The sequence below is a fragment of the Calonectris borealis genome, chromosome 12 (assembly GCF_964195595.1).
Source record: "Calonectris borealis chromosome 12, bCalBor7.hap1.2, whole genome shotgun sequence".
Taxonomy (NCBI): domain Eukaryota; kingdom Metazoa; phylum Chordata; class Aves; order Procellariiformes; family Procellariidae; genus Calonectris; species Calonectris borealis.
The window spans coordinates 18028884-18051500 of record NC_134323.1 but is presented as its reverse complement, the minus strand read 5'-3'; the positions used below and the strand labels follow the sequence as shown (position 1 = coordinate 18051500).

Here is a 22617-nt window from a genome sequence, read left to right as displayed (position 1 = left end):
AGTACATTAGCAGAGTTGTTCATTGGACAAGACAGGCACTGACCAACTGTGGCCAAGTGAACACGGCATACAGCTACTCTGCTGTGTGACTCGAAGCAAGTCACTTTTCTCCTCCAGGCCTCAGTTTCCTTCTGTATAAAATACAGATAGGTAGTGATACCGAACTCTGTTATCTATGGTAGTGATACTGAACTCTATCTCAGTTCAAATCAACGCAAGGGTTTAATTTCCATAGCTATTTTGCTTACAGTATTTTTTAGAAAAGAATCTATAGCAAAATATGAATGCATCAGTGAATCATAAATGAGATGATGAAAGTTCTGTCATATTGCCAGTGCTGCTCTTTTCCATCTCCCGTTTAGGATTCATTACAGATGGCAATTCCAAGCTGGTGGGTAGCGCTCGAATTCGCCAAGTAAGAGTGAAAGGAGACACCTGCTCTATTTCTCCCAAACTCCAGCGTGTGATTCAGGAATGCCATGCTCCATATTCCCTACAAACAGAAGATACATCAGATTATGGAGAACACTGGAATACTTCGGTCGTCGATAACTCCTCTGACTTGAGCTCAGCATGGCAGTATCAGAGTCAGTCCAAACTGAGAGGGCACCCCATCTGGGGCAAACTTGCCATCTACAGGGGAGGGGGATATGTGATTCACCTGGGAACTGATCCTAAGAATGCCTCCAGGTACCACTTATGTTCTTGTAAATTATTAGTGTATCTGTTGTAGCGTCAATGATGCTCTTTCCTCTACCCTGTTTAAGACTCATTTCAGACTGCATCCTGAGTTTTCCTGCTGTGCATTGTGCTGGATATTGTAGATATTACTGTGGTGCCATCATTGTAGTTTATGTTCCTATCATCTTGCTCCATGCTAGGTAACAACCAGGATCCAAAATTAGAACCTTTTTCTCCAACTTACATGCATGGATTCCAGATTTACATAGCTGCAGAAACACGTAACGTTGAAAAACTAGTAAAACAATCCTGTCAATGTATTAATCCAGTGTTGGATCTAGTCTAGCCTTTAACTTATAAAATACTGAATTTTCTAAGGGGATGTCAATTGTTGTGAAAAAATAATTTAGCCTAAATCTTGTTATGTTAATCTTATGTTATCTTGTTCCTATGCTTGAACTATGATATGTTTGCCTGTTTTCATATCACAGTAAGATCTTTACCTCTCTTTAGTGTTTATATTCCCTAGATCCTTGCAGACAATTTTGTATCTACCTTAAAAGAGGAGAATTAGGGAAACCGTACTGAAAGTAATCTCCTGGGTGTGAATATGAATAGTAATAGGGAATACTTTTTACAGTGAAATAATAGAAAATGAGGCCTTGAAACCCAGGACTCAAAAAGAATTTGGCAGATAAGGGACCTGACATGAATGAGCAGGAAGCAGTATCCCACAGGGGGTGGAGATCCAAACTTACAGATAACTTATATGTTGCCAGAGATATCCATATTTGTACAGGAACCTATATGAGGTAAATGATCGGATACCTGAGGCATCTCAGGTTTAGCACTGGCCAATATCTGGTACCTGCTTCTCCAGAGGAGCCAAAAAGAAACTCACCACCTAGACTAATAGTACAAATATCCCCTATACCCAGACTTGACAGACCAGATGTCCTCTTGAAATCTTACATCTGGTTTACTCTTTCTCTGTGATAATATCCAAACACTCCTATCCTCCATGTGATACTGTTTCTCTCCTGTATGAGTTAGATCACTGCCTATACATTTCTTGGCAGAATTCTCCAGTACCTTTTCAACAACGTCTGGCTAGACACCTTCACAAGAGCAGTGTTTGTTGAATTTACAGTCTACAACGCCAATGTGAACCTGTTCTGCATTATAAGCCTGATGTTTGAAACCAATGCTTTAGGTGAGAGCCTTTTTTAAGTTACACGTTTCTGAAGACAGCAAGCAATGCACCTACAAAGTGCAGATTTACGTGCCGTCAATGTTTACCTAGTTCTTGATTCAGTAAACAGAAGTGTTTTAATAAATCTAATAATGACAGAATCAATGCAAAATTTATAAACCGTTTAGGAAAAATGTAGCATCACAGTAATACAGATCATAATGGAATATCTTATGCTTGCTTATGCTGTGGTCATCTGCTGATAAAGAAAACATGCTACTGAAACTTAATCTCCAGAATTTACACAACAGGAACAAGAAAAATTGTTTCCTAATCATTTCAGCTAATCAATACAATATTAAGACAAAAAGTACAAATAACAGAGTCTGTCTTCTAATATATAGCCGTGTAACATATAATACATAATCTGGATACAAAAAAGAAAATAGTGAAACTAGATTCTGGTTTGAGGGCCATAGAAAAACATTTAATATGAGCAGTAGCCTCCCTCAGGTCTGTCCCAGTATTTGAAAATGTGCAAACCAGACCACAAAGCTGAGCTCATTTTCTTTTTAGAATGAGATTCAGATTTACATCTCCAGGTCCTCCTGCTACATTTCTGCATTTGTAGTCCAATCCAAACTCAGCCCTGCTGGGATTAATATCATACTATCATACAAGAGAGCACTAGCACTCTAAAAGCCATCGAGTGCCTGAAATTCCTATTTGAGGAAAATTTCAAAGAACACTTATAAGGCTACTCACATAATCAAGTCTAAATCTTAGTTTGATAGTTGGATTCAGTCTCACATTGATGTGAATGCGAGTACGAAAGTCTTACTAGTGAACTGAGTTGTTTGAATGAAAACAGGAAGATGTAATTAATAGAGCACTGAGGTGAACGTTGTTTGTTTTTTAGGGGCCTTCTTCACAAGCGCAGAGCTGCAAAGTGTCCGGCTTTACCCATACACCAACAGTCTCCACATCTTTGTGGTTGCAGCAGAAGTAATTTATTTCCTTTTTATTGTGTACTACATGATAGTACAGGTGAGACCCAATGGAAAGCTCGGCTGACAGCATCACCTTGTGTTTGGTTTTGATTTCACTTACAAAAACTTCAGGACTGTACTTGATTTCAGTAGTGCTGCTGCTGACTTGCACCAATGGAAGATTGAATCAGATACTGTATCTGTATTAAATAACAGGAAGGCAACATTTTATTTGGCTGGAACGCTTCTTTTGAGAAAGATAATGAGAAATTAGCGCAAGATGTAGTTTTATCGAGGTGCAGTAGTCTGCTTTATTGCAGAGGGGATGGCCCTAATCTTTAGAGGTGTATCGTATGATATGGAGTCATGAGACTGAAAAAGTAAAACTCTTTTCACAGGGAAAACTGATGAAGAGTCTGAGATGGAGATACTTCCACAGCAAGTGGAATCTCCTGGAGATGGCCATTATATTGATTAGCTGGAGTGCCCTGTCAGTGTTTGTGAAGCGGACAATCCTTGGGACCCGAGACATCAGCTACTACCAGGAACACAAAGAGGAGTAAGTACTAATGCTAGTTAGTGCATCCTTTGTCAGTGCTATTTATGCAGAAACAAATCTATTTTTCCTCTTCCCAGTCAGCAGCTTTTCTGTGCTAGATAATGCTACCCTATATTGGCTATATTCATGAAGCATGTAAGTATTTCAGGGCTTAGATGTGTGTCAGCAGTAGGATTTTCTTCTGATATTGCTCTAATAAAATCCAGCAGATTTGAGCACCAAGTTCCCTAGCTGCTAGTTCCCTATCTGCATCACCCTCTTCTGAATCAACAAGCCTTTCTGCTACAGGACAATCATCCAGATAGTACATAATCTGCCTCATTCTTTGTTGTAAAAAGCCATTGGTTAGAAGATAATAATGGCTTATTTTATACAGAATAGAAAATTATAACATCTGTTAAAAAAAGGACACACAGGAAAGAGGTCTTAGCATAATGGATAATTTAGGAAGGAAAGGACCTCTGGAGGTCTCTGCTCCAACCTCCTATTTGGTGTTAGGTTGCTCCAGGCCTTGTTCAGTTGAATTTTGAGTATCCCTGAGGACAGAGGTTCCACAGCCTCCCTGGACCCCTGTTCCAGTGCCGAACCACTCTCACTGTGGGAGAAAAAAAAAACAGTTTTTTTCATGTCCAGCTGGAATTCCTCTTGCTGCAACTTGTGGCTGTTGTCTCTTGTCCTTTCATTGTGCACCTCCAGGAAGTGTCTTACTACATTCTCTCTATAACCACCGACTAGGTAGTTTGAGAAAGCAATTAGAGGCCTCCTTAGCTTTCTTTTCTCCACGCTGAACAAACCCAGTTCCCACATGCTTCTCTCGTATGTCTTATACCCCAACTCCCAACCATCTCAGTGGCCCTTCACCGGACTCAATGTCCTCCTTGCACTGGGGAGCCCAAAACTGGACTCAATATTCCAGAGGCAACCTCGCAAGTGCTGAACGAGCAGAAAGAACAAACAGTTCCTTTAACCTGACAGCTACATTCTTGCTAATGCAGCATGCATATATCATATAGGTACATGTCATGTGCTATGTTAGCACACACAATTTATAAAAGCTTTTTGTGGTCACCTCTGTTGTGAACAAAATCGTAAGTACAAACAATTATAAAAGGTAAATACAAGTATTACCAAGTTTTTTTCAGCTAACATTAAGACTTGACTCGCCTCAGTCACAGATCACAGTTCTGACCTCCAATCTTTTACTTCATTTCTTACAGTACCTTCTCACACATCTTGTTGGAAATTAGCTAATCCTGTCACAGCTAGTGCTTCCTCCTAGCTGCACAGCACCAGTAACCCCATCCTCTTCCACTACACATGCACAGAAGAACCTGTCTTCCTTTCTAAGGGTCAGAATTTGATAGTAAGTTTGCATTAGCTGCCTTTAAACTGTGACTTGCTAAAAATAAGCAGCATTTGGGCTACAGCCTAGACCCTCTCTCAGCTCTAGCTAATGCTGATAAAAAACTCTGCCATGTACAGCTGAGCTTTTTGTGTGCACACAGCAGGAAGTACAGACGAGCACATTCAAGCAAGAACTCAAGTTAGCTCTCCATTGAAAACAAGGACAGAGTGACTGGCTTTTCCAGCATACTCATTTATGCACTTAAAAGGCTTCTGTGTGCACGGTCTATTACATCTTTTCTTTTTTTCTAACAGCTGTGTAAGCTTTAATGAAACAGCAAGAGCTGATGCAGTTCTTGGCTACCTGATTGCATTCCTAGTGCTTCTCTCCACAGTGAAGCTGTGGCATCTCCTGAGGCTCAACCCTAAACTAAACATGATCACTTCAACTCTAAGGAGGGCATGGGGTGATATCTCTGGATTCATCACTGTTATTGCAATCATGTTCCTCGCCTATTCCATTGCTGTGAGTACCACTGTGGTTTTTGTTGTCTGCAGTCTGCATCCAGGTACTGTCAGGTTAAATGAATTATTTCTGAATGCTGAAAGCAACATAGCTTTGAAATATAAAACCGAACAAAGCTGTCTTTCTAAATCTTAGCAGGTTAACCAACGTTAGCAGCTTGGAGCCCGATTCTTCAGTATAAGTAAAAGAGAAGTTAAAATATCCACTTGTCTGTTCTTTGCAAACTGAAATTTAGTGCAAAAAACACACACTGAGATGAAAAAATGGATTCTCTGTGTGTAATAGGTGTGACAAAGAACAAAATACAGGAAAAGTCATTTTCTGGATAAAGCTCAAATTGGGGAGAGTGCAGCAAGTGCCATTTTCTGTTTGGGTAGTTTTTAAGTGGGAAATAATTATTTTTCTTCCTATTATAGGAATACTTGTTATGCAAATGAAATGATATTTTCATTCTAAGGAGATTAAAGAATTATTGGACTGCAACTATTTATGTATATTTAGCGTTTCAGCTGAAACGTTTTGTGTAAATCTTCTGGCAGATTAATGTGGGAGATTCAGCACGTCTCAATTGCAAAATCACTGAAAAAGTGGAAACCATCTGAGCCAAATCCAAACTGTCCTGTAAAGGGCAGTCCTCTGATAAACGGGACCTGCTGCAGTCTCGCACTGCCTGATTTCATGTTCCTCATCTCTCTCTCCAGCACTGACACTCTAGCAACTGAGTATCTTTAGGCACTGCTGGGGCCACAAACTTAACAGGTAAAATAAGTGATAAGATCGGCTCCATGACGCAGCCTGTTGTCACATCATGCAAGTGATGGAGCTGTGAAAGAAAGAAGCAGAGGGATGGAGAAAAAGGTGAGACTGCAGCAGCCCCCATTTAAATCAGACACAGTAGGCCCACAAGATATAAAAGAAGAAAATAGCACCTTGGTGACTGAGGACAAAGAAAGAGGTTGCCAATTGGGAAGGCTCTGTGCACTGAAAGGCAAGCGTTTGTGGCTATGAATAATTTAGTCAATTATGCGGAGATAAATCTGCTACTTGGAGGTGGGCTAAATTACTTTCATGATTTTGTCATGTATTTGCAGATTTTTTACATATCTGGTGGCAAGCTGAGCAGATAAAAGACGTTCTCACATCCATGATAAAAGGTCTTACAGTTAAACACATTCAGAAAGTGTGAATCCAGTTCTTAGCTCTAGGTTAGTCTTCTTCTGTGACCTTGTCTGATGTTTCCCATGTTTATAAACAAAAAAACCCAAAACACAAAAAAATCTTCATGGCTCTGATGACAAGCTAGGAGGGCTTTCTCTGAATACAGCAGTCATTAGCTGGTTTTGCAGCAAGTACTCTGATCATGACACAAGATATGCCTTCTTCCCTCTGCAGACAAACTTGATATTTGGCTGGAAGCTCTACTCTTACAAAACCCTCTTCGATTCTGCAGAGACCATGGTCAGTCTTCAGCTGGGAATCTTCAACTACGAGGAGGTACCACCTCTGATTTTGAGAAGTTTATCACTCTGTAATTAGCAGCTCAGCTATCAAATATGCTTTGAACCAGCAAATAGAAAGACTTTCAATTAGTGCTAGACATTAATCTAATTTTGCAAACTCCATCAAGACGAGAAAAAGACACCTAATGAAATATATCTCACATCCCATTTTGACCATCAGTAGACTCGTAATGAATGTTTCATTGAGAAAAGTGCTCCCATTTTAACTAGGTGTGTTACTTATTGACTACTGAAAGTTTTGAGTAATTTCCTTAGAAAGCTACAGACAGAAATGTGACCGATGTCCTGCATTTGTTCTGAACACACATCCATCAGCTTCTCAAGAAAGGCAAGGCCTTCCACAAGGGAACTTTATGTTACATTTGGTTTTATTATTCTTGACTTTTTTATTAAGTTCTTTCAAATATTACAATATCCTTTGAATGACTCTGTGGATTAAGCTAGTTCTCAGATATCTTTGACAGTGAAGTCCTCCCTGGTGGATGTTTTTAGACCATGGACCCAACAGGGTACGGGTAGCTTTGAAGATTGGTAATTAGGCATAAAGCTTTTCACCTCTACATCCTACTTATGAAAATACATTCCTACGTTATAGCTTACATGAAAATGAGGAGTGTGGATTTTTACACAACCCTTAGTTGATACGTGTCTGTGACAGTCTGACTGGGCTTCTTTGTAAAGACACTACTAAATAAAAGCTTAGAGAGATTTCATCTATACTTTGAAAGCTGAGGCATGATGGAGCTTCAGCTGTTCTGTGGATAAACAGATCTCCAGGCTTGTCAACTTTCACATAAAACTTTCATACCCTTACAATCAAATGCAAATACTTAAAAAGCCCCAAAGATTGCCCATATTCATATATCATATAAATAAAATACTCTATCATCTTCGTACTATGTCATATCAACATAGGAAAGTGATTAAAGGAGAAAAAAAAATATATAATACATATAGCATAATTTATTAGCCACAGGGATTTTCAGAGACAAACTCCTTATTGTGTCTTAACTGCTTGTATGTATGTTGTTTTGGTTTTTTGGTTTTTTTTTTTTTTTTTTACAATCAAAATATGATGTCTTACCTTATTAATACTACAGGTCTTGGAATACAACCCAATTTTAGGCTCATTCTTAATTGGATCCTGCATAATTTTCATGACATTTGTGGTACTAAATCTGTTCATTTCGGTGATTCTGGTTGCTTTTAGTGAGGAGCAGAAGCACTACCAGGTGCGTATGAAGCTCTCCTGCCGTTTTTAACATTTATTGTGCAGTGCTTACTCATGATTTAGGTATTCTACCATCAGATGAAACCCATGTAAACTCAGTCCAACTCTTAAGAAGTCAACATTGAGACATAAAGCACACTTCAGATTCTCCAGATTTACGCTGTCCATTCCTGTTCAGACGAGTCCCTGTTCAGATTTAGTACAAGATCTGATTTGTAGCCTTCTGTTCACATACTAAATCCAGCAAAAAACTCGTAAACTTGTGCCCCAGCTCCACTGAAGTCAGTGCCAAAACTGGTACTGACTCCATAAGGACTTTACAGCTCCTTTTAAACATGTCACTGTGAGTGCCTGACCCATTCAAGCTATTGATAGCATGGTGTGGAATCCAGCTTAATACTGCAGTACTGTCCAGAATTCCTCTACAATGTAAAGCCAAGGGAGAAGAAAACAAAGGATATGGTCAATAGGAAACAAGATATATTTAGTTTTTCTCGTTTACCTCATCTAGAAATGGTGGGTAGCTCATTGTATATACCACTAGCTGTATGGTAGCTGGCAAGTGAACTCCAGGCTCCTGTAGCAAGATTTCCATAGGTTTTGACAGAGCCAAAACTTATTCTGTAATGTCCATGCTCGTCTGGGACTTTTGTCTTGATAGAAATACTGGCGTGATGTTTTGCTTTGGCAGTTACTCATGCTCTGCTTAGAGTGAACATTGGCTGATTTCACCTCAAGTAGAGGTTTTCTCTTGCGACTTTCTGTGGCTTCAGCAGAGACCGTGTCTGCTTCTGGTCTGTGCCTCCGAGTAACTTACTTCTCGTTGTTACTTTAGGCTTCAGAAGAAGAGGAGATTGTTGATCTAATGCTGATGAAACTTTTCAGTTTCTTCGGGATTAAATGCAAGAAGGAAGAGAAGCCAGTCACTAATGATCAATTGAAATAACCTGTCAACGATTAAATGTTAACCACAATGAAAAGTCACTTCGTGGGTGAAAGATTTACTTTTTACTATCAGCTGCAGTGGCTATACTTAGGTTATCGTGGCTTCTGACTAAAATGCTGTGGCGTTCAACCAATAAACTGTTGCTGACTGATGTTATTGTGGAATATTAGCTAAGAAATAATGCTAAACCTGAGATAAAGCGTCCCATGTGTACTTCCTGTAGACCTTGCATCTGTATTTAATAAACACTGAGCCTTTGTTGCACCGTTTGGCTAAAACCACTCGCTTTCCGCCAAGCAAGCGCCATGGAAAGATGGCGACCCCCTTGGACCGCCTGCCTTCCCCCGGCCCGCCGGGGCTGCCCGCCGGCCTGCTCCCGCTCCCGCCCCGGGCACAGCGGCCTGCAGCGGGGCACGAAGCAGCTTCGCTCCCCGGCTGCCAGACGGCTCTTCGGACACCGCTAACCCCCGCCAGCAACCGCGCCGCCGGCTGAGGGGACACGGCGGCAGCCACCCCCTCCCGCGCGCGGTAACGGCCGCCCCTGGCACCGCCCCCGCGAGGCGGGAGCTCCGCGCGGCACCGCCCCCCGCCCGCCCCCGACAAAGATGGCGTGGCGAGCGCTGCGGCGGGTCGGGCCGGTCCTGGTGCCGCGCTGCCCGCGCCTCTCGCCGCCGCCGCTGCGGGTGCCCGCGGCCCGGAGGTTGGGCACCAGCTCGCTGGTGCTGTCCGGTGAGTGGCGGCCGGGGGCCGGCGGGAGGGAGGCGCACGGTGGCCAGCGGGAGAGCGGCCCGGTTCTGCGAGGAGTCGTCGCTGCCTCAGTCAGGGCTCCCGGCAGGGGAGGGTGGGCTGCTGCAGCCGGGCCGGCCTTCAGGTGCTGCGGGCCGGGGCCGACCTCGCTTCCCGGCGCAGCCCGCGGAGGAGCGGTGCCGGCCGCGCCGCTGGCTGCCCCCGCCTGGCCGCCAGCCTCCCGCCTGCAACGGCCGGTGAGGGCTGCGGTGACCTGCCCGCTCTGTGCGCGCAGCGGCCCCGGCGTTTAAATCTCGGGGTGTGCAGGAGTACTCGGTAGCGAGGCGTGCCCGTGCGGCTGGGAAGAGCGCGGCCGGGGGGCGCGGGGTGCTGCAGCTTCCCCTGAGCCGCGCTGGTCTCGGACGGGTCATCTCCTGGTGCAGGGGTCTCCGCATGGGAATGGGGAAAAGCCTCGCAAGATGGCTGAGGCCTTGCGAGGGCTCATAGCTGCGGGGGGCAGTTAATGCCTCCTTGCTTTTAGTGCGGGTTTTACCTCTCCCTTGTCCTGGTGCTGACACTCTCACAATTCCTCCTCCCATGAGGAGCTGGTTCATCTCCATTAATTGGCAGAAAACTTTTAATCTCCTTTCCATGCGGCAGTTTTTCAGCAAAGTGGCCCTGTCCCCTCCTGGCCCCGGCTGCAGGCTTCATTGAGTGGGCCGAGCGTGGAGAAAACAAACTTGACAAAAAAAGTGGATAGCTTTTCCTGGGATCGTCATGCTGAAACAGCTTGTTGATAGCTCCAAGGAGCATCAGCAGCGGTACAAGAAAGGGGCAAAAATGGGTGGATGGAGGAGGCAGGCCTGCAGCAGCCGCAGCAGTTGGATTGGCGTGGGCTGCCAGGAAACCAGGGCCTTGGGCCTGTTTGGGCTACAGAAGTTTGGCTCTGTCTCACCAGCTCCTGTGCAGTATAGCTACAGAAGTGGTAAGGCACGAGGTGGAGTTGCATGTCAATGCTTGGTGTAATTTTGCAGTTAATGTCGTTGATTCTGAAAGTATCTCCTGTTGTCGAAGCTCTCTTTGAATGAAAGTTAGCCACAGAAGTCTGAAAAACAGAATCTGTGGTACTCCAGCAAATAGAAATGTTGAAAAGGTAGAAGATAAGAGGAGGAGAATATGCTGTAAAAGTAATGACTGCCACTAAGAAGAGGTCATAAATTTCCTTCCAGATAGTCTTTTAACCTATCTGTTTAACTGCCTTCTGCTGCAGGTGAAAGAAATAAAATTTATTAGTCATTCTTTACAAATTGAGCCAAGATCTAAGCTTTTTTCACTATTCTAATTGTTTAATAGACCTATTGTTTTTCTATAGATATAACTTGAAGGAATAACATAAATTATGTTTTTGTTTTAGGCAGAGAGGAAAAATGTTGTATGCCTCTTTGTGGAGGTGTGAGTTTTCCTTCACTCTTCAGGTATATATTTATGAAATATTTGATAGAGGCAGGCTAAACTAAGTGAAGGTCTGAATTCAGAATGTGCTAGTTAGGCTGAAACCAAAGTCATGTTGAAATGAATGAAGCTAGAGTAAATTTAGCTGCTCTCTGAAGAAGAATGCTCACAGAAGACATTTGGTATGCTTTGACATTTCATATTAGTTTAATTTATTTAATGGGCTGATCACATAAGCTCAAAGTTCAAATTTTGAGATTACTTATTAACTCTTTAATTTGACCTTTACTTTATTTGCAGTGTTCTTTTGTTACATGCTTACAATTTTTCATTTTTCACTTTTTTTTTTTGGTCCTACAAGAAGCTTATGTGCTCTTCTAACCATTGAGAACATTTTACTGCTGTGTTCCAAACTGATCATGGAAGTCTTCTGGGTTTCTTTTTTTTTTTTTAAACCTTGCTTTATAAACAACTCTTATACAATATTATTATCCTACATAAAAAGATATTGGTTGGCTTCTTTGTGATGTGTAATGTCACAAATGTTCAGCTTGGGTTTGAGATTCTATGTCGTTCTCCGTTCTTATGGTTCATTACTCATTTCCAATGAAATTCCTATGGGTTTAATGTCTTGACCTAAAATGATGCAAGACATTTGATTTCTTCTGTTCTTTAGAATGTGTCCTGAGAGATTTTTGTAGGTATAAATAATGCTAGCTGAAATTCTCTGGGTTTTTTGAGTGATAATTAATGGAAAAATACTTAATATTTGCATTTTACTCAAATTTTTTCGTGTACTGTACTTGCAAAAACATGTATTGCTCTACTGAGGCCTATAAAACTTAGGCTATCTTCAAAGACAAACCATTTTAGCTGAGACTTGCTTCTCTTACACATGTTCAGACATAAATAAGAGAATCACTACAACTGAAACAGCTTAAAATATGACTGACTGACAGTAGAAAGATTTTAGCTGGTCTACAGTGAGAACCTCTGTTTTCCTTCATGTACAAGTTTAGAAAAGATACAAGGATTTGCAGAAGTGTAATTTCTCTAAGTGCGTATAAGGAGTCCAGCCTAGAGGAAGAGCCTGAGAGCAGAGAATTTTGAACTCAAAAGGAAAGTCCAGCTGCGGCAGTCTGGCACTAGTCACACAGGGAGCTCTGTTGAAGAAGTTATCTTCTCCAGCTTCTGCAACATCCCTTGCCTGATTGGATAGGTGCTACAAGTGAAAATTAAAAAGTATCTATGGGGAAACTATGGAAGTGAGAAAACAGACAAAGCAGGCTGAAAATGCTCAGAGTAAGAAAAGTTCCAGGTAAAGTGTTAGCAGGAAAAATTGCCTGTTTCAATTACTTCTTTTGAAGTTTCTCCATATGACTTTATAAAAAGAATTGCTCCTAATAAAAGCTAGTTCAAGCTGCCCTGAATCTTACAGATATAAAATATATGTAGAATTGTAAGACTGTAAGACTTAACAGGGTCTTAAATGTGCTTATTTTAAAACTATACAGAATAACTACTGTGTTCTTCTCACAGTAACAGAATTAACAGAGAGCAAATTCTCTTAAGTAACAGTTGCCTGTATGAGTCACCTTATTAATTTGCCCTGTATTAATTTGCCTTAATTGTACATAGATCTGTGACAACATTAAACAGGGAAAAATAGACTCTATAGGAAATGTCAGGGGGAGGGAAGGGAATCGGCCACTTTTGCTAGCTAGGTTGCAACTTTTTTACTTCAGATGATGGCTCTATTTAAGTACTTCGAATGAGATGCTCTAATGCGGACACTGTTTCTAATGAGTCATTAACACTGGCCTTCCCAGGAATAATAAAGTGGTTGTCAGAAACAAACACTAAATATGCTTGAAAAGTCACAATGCTATCATTGAAATGCATAACTATGAGCAAAGAACACATACATGCTTTAGATTTATAGTTTTGTTTGAAGTAGAACTGCTCCTTTTGCTCCTGTACTTTATCAATTTCTAGATGATTGCACAGGAACTAGTAATACTCTCTTCTACTGTGTCACTAAGCATGTCATGAGCAGAACAAAATGCTTCTGTAAATTGTATGTGCTGTTTAAAATATTTTCCAAGAAAAATGAACAAAACTAACCTCAGTAAAAAAAACCCAGTTTTAAGCCTGCAAATGTGTAACTGCATTTAAGTGAGCAACATGTCACTTATTTCTGAAATATCAAGTTTGTTTCGTTTTAGCCCGCAAATTCACAGACAAGCATGAATGGATATCCGTTGAAAATGGCATTGGAACAGTAGGAATCAGCAATTTTGCACAGGTATTGATCCCTCCCCCCTTACCCAAGTCTGCAGTATTTATTTAGGCATACCTGCTGTTGTCCTTGCTCTTTGGACAGTTACTGGGTTTTATTGTTCTAATTGCATGCGCTATACACGGAGCGAGATTTTTGGACTTGGATTTATCACATTATTTGTGAAGTGAATGCTGCTTCAGCATTTTGATAAATTCTTAATCACTTCAGATTGAGCCTATGGAGAGCTGAACGTGATGAGAAATTTAACGGTTCAGCAGAATTTAAAACTTCCTTTACTATTTCAGTTCTTGTAGGCCTGAGGAGTTCACGGCTATGTGAAGAGGATATCGTGCGCTTTCTAGGCCAAATTTCCCTTGAACATGAATACGGTGCAATCCCTCTGACTAAAGAACAATTGTGAATAGAAGTACAACATGGCATATATTTCTTGCTCTAGGATAGGAATTCCTTTGGATTTTTTGTTTTGTTTTGTTTTCGTGCAAGTACTTGATTTGGAATAGTCACAGGCAAATTCAGGGTAGAGATTCACTGTATGCGAAACTTAAGAAAATCTAATATGAGAAGCTATCAGTGAAGTGGAATTAATATTTCTTAGGACAACCAGTATCTCCCGTAATCTCAGTTTTCTGTAAATAACACTAATACTCTGTAAGATCCCTAGTCTTTTGTGAGATTGGGTACATTCGTCAGTGAAGAGGCAGAAGCCTATTCTGGTTGAGCCGATTCTTATGGTGATAAGGCTCCTTATTAAGTCAGTAAGGACAAACTGTACACTCTCCAGTTGTCCGTGTCTCTGGGGAGGAATCATTGCGTTTTCTTTCAAATCGCACTGGAAGTAAATCCTCTGTACTTTGTAACAAAAAGATAATTCCCTCAAATCATTGGGAACTTTGTCCTTTAAAACTGTTGTTACTCTAGCTGATGCTAAGAAGATCAGCAGATGTTATTTCTCATTCTGCCTGAAGAAATTTGTATGTAAACCTTGTAACTCAGCCTGAGGGTTACTAACACTGTAACAGATAAACAATAATTTGGCATTTGGGGCATGACAACAAAACAGTTTTTTCAAGTTAAATATGTAAAAACAAAAAGTGAAAAATATGCAGTCCTTAAAGAATGAGAACTAAATTTAGAGACAGAGATTACCTATATACAGTGATTCTAGAGTTACTGTATCAGATCTCTCTTATGTATAGTTTCTTTAATGTATGCTTTGATGCTTTTGTTTTTCTTTTAAGGAAGCATTAGGAGATGTTGTTTACTGTAGTCTTCCAGAAGTTGGGATGAAATTGAGTAAACATGGTAAGTTTCAGCTCTAATTTCTAACGAAGTAATTACTCTACTCGTCCCACTGTCCCTTTGCAAAGATGAATTTTACAAAGTAATCTTTATGTTCATTAATACCATTTTAAATCTTCTGGATGCAGAATAAATTCAGGTTTTTCTACAAGAGACAGCTTTAATTTCAAATTCTCACTGTCAGACCATGCATGGTAGCAGAAAATACCTGCTTATTAAACTGTGAAGACATTTATTTAAAAATCGAACATTGAAATATGTTTTTGTAATAAGTTTATATATACTCTGTTTTTAAAATATTTATGCTTTGATTTGGACTTGCTAGTGTTTAGGCTGGCTTATTTGTAATTCTGCAGTTACGCATTTCACAAGTTGCACGATGTGAAACATCTAATTGATATCAAGCTCTAATTTTTCTCTGAATATACAGACTCAGTAATTTTTGGGTATCAACTGTAATCATAGGTTTTTGCTCAGTAGCAGCATACAAATTGTTACATTCTTAATCATTCAGTTATGTAATTTTCCATGTTAAAGACGAGTGAGCATTAACAGGTAGAAAGAAAAAGCCTATTCCTGTATTTACATGGAGAGCTGTCTCACTAGTATGTGAAGAAATGATTGCCGTTCGTTTCAGACATTGCAGAACAAGAACGTAGATTTACTGAGGTAAAGTAGCGGGCCTTTCTTTTGCCATCCTTCTTGTGGAATAGGTCTGTATCGAACTGTTTTGGCCAAATCCATTACATTGCATTGAATGGTGAATGTTAGACAAAAGGCCTTTCTGTTTAGGGTTTTAATTAACGAACTTGTAGTTTTGTTTTATCGGAAGGAATTTAATTTCCATTTAGTTCTTCTCTTTTCTATCCGCTCTGGCCTTAGTCTAATTCCAAGCTTTCCCAGAACATGTTGTTCTCTGATTCCTTGTGCTGATGCCTATCTGCTCTTCTGACAGCTCCGTGTTCCTCCAGCCTCTGTCTTGTTTGCTTGTGGCTTACAGTTACTCTGGACTAATATTGCTGCAAGCACCATTTCCATAACTGCCTACAAAATAGAAAAAAGGGAAGAGCGGCTGGGTGATTCCAGTGTGGTGCTTCTGAATACTAATGTGTGTTTTCCAGTGAGTGCAAATGTAACCAACACGGTGTTTCTGAAGAAAAATTGGGATTCCTGAAATTGTGGCTGAGTCTATTTTTTAACCAAATCATGTATAAAAAGGTTTAAATTCTAGATAAAAGGCATATTTAGGTCTCTTGCAGCAAGAGCTGGATGTGGTTCCTTCTAACCCTTTATCATATCATATGCTGTAGGCCTTTAGCCAAAGGATTAGCCAAAGGTAAGAAATTTCCATCCCTTCTGTAGTAGACAGCTAGCATTATGCAAGTTCCCTAGAATAATTCAGGAGCATAAACACCAAATTTAATACTGCTGATCGTTGTCATAAAGTTGGTGACTTCAGTCTCTTTGACAGTTTTCCTTGCTCAAGATCAAGACACTTTTTCAATGGCTAGGTCATCGCCAGAATGTCTGACTAAAAAACTAAAGCGCTTTGTATTTTCCTCTTAAAAGCGTTCAATCATATTCTGTGTTTCAGATGAGTTTGGAGCTTTGGAAAGTGTGAAAGCTGCTAGTGAACTCTACTCTCCTCTCTCAGGAGAAGTGACTGAGATTAATGCTGCCCTTGCAGATAACCCAGGGCTTGTCAATAAATCTTGTTATCAAGATGGTAAGATGTCATTTTTATTTTTCAGTAATTAATACCACCTGGATTCTTGCTATCACGCAAGGCTCTGCAATTCCTAGTTCTTCCAGTTTAATGGTGTGGAGGGTTAAATGGAATATATTGAATATAGTTCAAGCCCAATAAAATTTAACATTGAAGTATTTTTGTAGTCTTATCTTTGCTGACAGCTGTTTTACAATGTGTTCTTTTCAGACATAGACTGTGGTTGAATTTAAATCTGTTTCCCTTGATCGCATTTCTCTTTTTTGATCTTGTAATGGTTCATGATACTGAGAGGTCAGGCTCTTTTACTCTTCCTAGACAGCGTCTCCTTGATGCCACTGTCAGAGACAGAACTAAGTTAGATAGCTGGTCTGACTCAAAAGGCCATTTCCTATGACAAGGTGTTTGTTCAGTTTTTAAAGTATTGAAACATTGTTTTGCCTGCACAAGAAGTCCTGTTGATTCTAGCAGTGTTACAGGGCTTGTATGCCTACTGGGAGTAGTTTTCTAAGGTAGTAACATGAATTAATCTTTCTTGTAGGATATTAGCAACTGTTTTTCTTTTTGATTTTCTAACTACAGGTTGGCTTATCAAGATGACTGTGGAAAACCCTGCTGAACTTGATGAACTGATGAATGAAGATGCCTATGAGAAATACATAAAATCCATTGAGGACTGAGCTGGAATAATGAAATAAATCCATATAAAATATTTTGGTGTAGTTTGTCATCACTCAGTGAAGTAGAGAATATCCAGTTTTGGCAACCTGAAAAATACCACTTCTGATCACATATACAGGCCATAAATAATTGCAGTGATAAAAATGTTTAACATCTGCATACCTGTGAGGGTTTTTTATTCTAGATTATCTGATTTATGTAACTTCAGGATGTTATCTATGATATTTTGGGAAACAAAATTTATTTGCTAAAATATATACTTCCCAAGATTCGTTTGACAATCAAATTTATTAACAGCAGCCTTAATATAGTAATTCTGTTGTAGGCACATGACTGTTCTCGTAACTCGGACTACAGCTTTCCCTGAAATACTTTTGTATTGCTCCCAAGATATTGAAAAGCACTGCCTCCCTAACTTCCTAATATTTTTCCTAATTATAGTTGCAAGGATGATGCCAAAAAAGGAGAAGCCATATCAACTACCTCTTTGCATGATTTTTACTTCATTACAGAATTTATTAATCCTTTATGTTTTCCTTCTTCATTTTACTGTGTAATCAAATAGTTCTGCCTTTGAGGCAGAAGGGTATGGTCCTTGTCTTCTGATTTATATGCTTTCTTATATGCAAAACTCATACAATGATAGTTTATCAAGGTTCTCGAGTGGATTGTTTAGGCTGTATTTTTTGTCTGGTAAGCACTACGTATGTCACAAGGAATTCTACATCTTGTGCTTAGCAATTGTGATTTCAGAAGAGTAGATACTTTTGAAACTTGTCTGATCAGTAACAGTTTGACATACAATGTATCCATGTGTGTTTGTCTTTAAGATCAAGTAGGCACACTGCTCTAATGACATTACAGGAATGAAACTAAAACTTCTGCTTTGCAAACCAGTAAACTAAAGCAGCTGATTCCATTAGACTTAATATTTAATGAATCCACAAAAAAGTGCACTCAAAGTTGATGTGACATCTAAGGGTAAGATTGAGCTGTACAGACCTGCACTTCAGGAAAACATAATAGTACAGCAGAGTTTTGGTCTAAAACTTTTTTCCTACAATTTTAAAATAGTGATTAGAAGCTAAGCACAAAACAGGAGTGAAAACCAGGTATCTGTAAGTTGTTCTAAGAGGAAGCAGGGGAATGTTTAATCTATATAAGATGACAAAGGCAGAATTCATATTCCTTTGGAAGTTACTTTCAAAAGCACAGCCCTTCTGAAGGGCAGAAATACACTGCAGGTTACATAGAAACCTTTCTAGTGTATAAAAATGTAGGTCTTTCTTTTAAGATCTGCAGGGCTGTCAAAGTAATTGGTGTTTTTTTTAAATCCTAGGAGCTAATTTTTCCTACACGAGTCTGATAAAAGCCCTGCCAAGAGAGACTCCACTGTGTATTTAAGATGAAACTATCATCTTCTCTATAGGAGTTAAACTGCGAAGTGACCAAGAGGAAAGAGTGGGTTTGACTGTTCCACAGGAGTCCTAACTTGGCAGTGGCTGATAAACAAAAGGCTCCAGTAAGCCTAGTGCAAATGCTTTAAAAACTGTCAGTACTTATCCATTTTGCAGTATCATGTGGTATTTATTGTGACACCATTCAGGGTGCAGAGAGCTGGCAGCTTGATCCTGGTCTTACAGACTCCCTGTGTCAGTTTGGGTCTTTGACCTCCCTGTGCACTTTCCAAAGGGGAAGAGAAAGTTTGTTTCACATTCGAATGAGTGCAGGCAAATGGGGATAGGAATGCATGAAAATGTTTCAGTTTGATACTGTTTCTTCCACCTGATTTTTTTTCCAACTTTACTAGAGAGTAGTAGGTCCTTCATTCATTGCCATGTAATATATGACCCTTGTGGATCTCCTTTTAAAGGTTAATCCAGAGCATTATAATGCATTTTTATATAATTTTTCCCTTAAAATGTTTATATTCTTTCCTTTTGATTGATGAAATATGAAATAGTCATTTCTGTAATCCCCCAAGGAACCTGGGGAATAGTGAAGACTGGCAAATCTCATCTCTTCCTCAAGCTTTGCCCTCATCTGTGTATCAGCAGTGTTTATAAGGTTATATAAGGTTACACATGAGTATGGATAAGTGACAACTTTCTCGAGAAACCATCTGAAACAGAATTCAACCTTTCTTTCATGGTGTACAGTTGGAGAATAGATGTTCTTTTGCTTAAAGAGGAGGACCAGGAACATCTCTATCCCTAATTCTTTTAGGGTTTTATATGACCTTAAAGTGATTTATTAAATTTCCCAATTCCTCTTAAAATGGGAATGATACGTAGGTGCTTTTCTTGTGTGGTTTATGCTGAGAGCTCTGGTATGCTGTAGTTATTTAGGCCCAAGGATGTCTATTGGAGTAAATATTTTTATATCTTTCTACAATCCACTCAAGTACCTGAATTATGCTGCCAAAAGAATGTGTTCTTCCGTGTTTGATGTATGCTACTGAAGCAGCGCTCCTAGCTTTCAAATAATCCCATAACTTCACTACATTCAGCAGCAGCAGGAAGCCTCAGGCAGACCACCATGGACAGGTTCGAGCCAGACTCTGCAGGAGCATGAACGCAAAAGTTGCCAACATGAATCCGTAATGAATGCCTTTCATCAAAATAAAAGATGCAATGAATGTGTATTAGTTTTGGTCTATGACACAACTTTAAATGCTTTTGTATAAATAGTAGGGGAAAAGACCAAACTTGTTGACCAGTGTGTGCTCCTACAGAAAACTAATAAAGGAAATGATTTTTTACAAAATAACCACTTTATCTGTGACCTCTTAAGTCTTGATCCTGAGCTTAAGAACTTAACACCTATAATTCCTGGATACTAAACATTAGAGACTCAGTAGAGAGAAGTTTTATGGCAAATTATGATTTCCATACTTCTCCCACAGCCATTAATTATATCCATCTCATAGGTGTTAACTATATTATCACCTTCCTTCTTGCCAACACTTCCTTCTGTTCCACAAGTACCAACCCCTTTATCTCTCAAATTATCTAACTGAATAATATAAACTAAACTTGGAGCTAGTTTTTTTCATTCCATGTCTAGTTTTGAAGATTTTTATCAGCATCAGTCCTGAAAAGATTGCATGCCTAAAATTTTGTCTGGTTTTCAACCAATAAAGTGCTGCCTCTCCCTCTGACTCTTGACCCATCAGGTATATAAACACAAATCATGTGTTTATATTGTTACTTCTGATCAGAGGAAAGAAAAAAAAAAATCAATGGTGTAAAACTCAAACAACAAAAAAACCCATAAATAATAACACTTGGTATTTTGATGAAGATAAAGTAAGGGCAATGTCAACTTCCCTGTCATTAAATTAGCAGTAAGACAGTTACCTAAGCAGCTCTGATGATAAGGTTAGAAGTGCAGCAGCTCTCAGTTTCTAATGCCCTGTGAACTGGTGGCTCCAGGCAGTTGATGTCCTGTGGATCCTCCTTCCCCTTTCTTCATACTGATAGATTGGGAATTTGCAATCTTCCTGTAGCAATGGCTCCCATCCCAGAGTTTTAGTACGCCAAACTGACACATAAAGGACATAACATCTATCTTCACGTCAGCTTAGTCATGTGAATAAGACGACCTGTACCACTAAATCAATCCAGAATGACCCTCAGCTCCTCAACTGAGCACGTGAGGCTTTTCTGTTGTGATGTTGGGAGACATCACACAGCAAGAGGCAAAGGAAATTGCACCACCTGCGCTGCGTATTTGGGAGAAGAGAAAGAAAACTTAAGAAGAGTGCATGATTAATTAATAACACGAGTTCACCAGTGGGTGGAATGCTCCAGGTTGTCAAATGGTGACAGGTGCCGATTTAAAGAATTGCAAGTTAAAAAAGAAATAATTGCATACTTTCACCACACGGTGGCACTGAAAACGTTAAAGATGGTAACACGGGGCAAGGGAGGCAGCGCGGTCAGCCTGGGTTTGTATCCAGCTGCTCGGTCGCTAAAAGGTACTGCAGTGTAATTTAATTTCCTAGGTCAACTTCAAGAGCAGAAAACGTATTAAGCACATCTTGCTTGATGTTTAAAACACACTCCCCACAGCACTATGTGTAACAAAGGAATCAACTTAAACCTTGTTTTATTGATTCCATTACCTTACCATCTTTCTCCTCCCCCAGTCTCCTCTTCCCCCTTCTTGCAGAATGCCTAAAATTTGGCCTGGTGGGGAAGGGGTGCGCACGGACAGTCTAAAATTCTACCAAGTTCCAGACATGATGCCAGCCATTAAGTCAATAGGAGCCTTTCAATAACAGAGCAGAGATTGACTGGTAGCTTTGGGAAAAATGTTCTTCCAACCAAAGTCACAGGTGAAACTGCTTTTACATTAATGAAGCTGCATCAGTCTTAGAGAGACTGCAAAAGTCATCTCCACAACACAGTGCCATTTCTACAAACATGTTTTAATGCGGTGAAATGTGACTGGACTGACGGAAAACTGAACATCCTTCGGCAAGCCCTTTCCAGGGAATATGACCTCATGGATGTAAGACAATATTAAAAGACTCTTGAGCAATGTCCATCAGTGTAAATCACCAGCAAGATATGCTGCAGATAGCACAGACAAATTTTGAGAGCAGCTTAGGAGTGTCCTCAAAGTAGTTTTCTCCACTTTCCCCACACTACTTGAGACACAGTCTTAGAGGAAGAGTCCTTGGCAGGAGAATTTAGTCTGTGGTATCCAAATTGGTTAGAGTTTGCCTCACAATATTGATATCCCTCTCTTCCTGACAAAGCATAATTCAGTCACTTCAGACCTGATCTATTTTAATGCAGTACAAGTGTCCTACATCCTCTGCTATTAAGCTGTTTTATTAGTAATTTGTTTATAGTGTTTAATTATTTATGCTATTGAATGTATTTTGCTTAGAGATGCATTTTAATGGAGATACAGCACTTGTACCTCTCTCTAACCATGAAAATCAATCCACAAGATAGGAGGATGAGTCTGCACTTCTTGGGACTCAAGAGTACTTCTGTTTTTCAGCTATCACCCCTCTCCCTTCTTCACCGCATGGGTCTGGATGAAGAGAAAATGACAGAGAATTAAGTATTCTTGGCAGCTCCTGTCTGTTCTGACAACCCCTCACTTGTGCCACAACTGGTAAGGCAAAGCCAGTGATAGAACTGGTGTAGTATCACCATTGCACGGCTCTTTTTCTGCAATGTATCATCCTCATCTACAACTGAAACATTTTTGCAGCTTTCTATTAGACTAAGGGGCATTTCTTAAATCAGGCTGGCCAGGTAAACGTGTTAGACAACAACGAAGAAAATTCATCTGTTCAAAACCTTGATAAGAATTTTTTTGTCTACTTCCCATAACTCCCACAGGTTTAAAGAGTAACTGAAGGACAACACGGTCCTTTAATGCATGCCCCTGCTTCCATGTGACCTAAAGTAGTATTTCTAAC

At 40.0% G+C, this 22617-nt stretch overlaps 2 protein-coding genes across 2 annotated transcripts in view; both read left to right on the top strand.

Annotated features, from left to right (window-relative positions):
• PKD1L3 (polycystin 1 like 3, transient receptor potential channel interacting) overlaps positions 1-9251 on the top strand; it is a 42644-nt gene extending 33393 nt beyond the window's left edge. The window contains exons 36-43 of the mRNA XM_075160728.1: positions 363-690; positions 1761-1894; positions 2793-2920; positions 3261-3421; positions 5081-5291; positions 6684-6785; positions 7912-8043; positions 8878-9251. Coding sequence (XP_075016829.1) covers positions 363-690; positions 1761-1894; positions 2793-2920; positions 3261-3421; positions 5081-5291; positions 6684-6785; positions 7912-8043; positions 8878-8988 — 1307 coding nt within the window. The 3' untranslated portion in view covers positions 8989-9251. The remainder of the gene's footprint in view (positions 1-362; positions 691-1760; positions 1895-2792; positions 2921-3260; positions 3422-5080; positions 5292-6683; positions 6786-7911; positions 8044-8877) is intronic.
• A 330-nt stretch (positions 9252-9581) lies between these two features.
• GCSH (glycine cleavage system protein H) lies at positions 9582-17205 on the top strand. The gene is made up of 5 exons (XM_075161479.1): positions 9582-9717; positions 13392-13471; positions 14707-14770; positions 16362-16493; positions 17076-17205. Exons 1-5 carry the CDS (start codon positions 9594-9596, stop codon positions 17171-17173), a joined length of 498 nt encoding a protein of 165 aa, XP_075017580.1. The 5' UTR covers positions 9582-9593; the 3' UTR covers positions 17174-17205.
• Positions 17206-22617: the final 5412 nt, after the last annotated feature.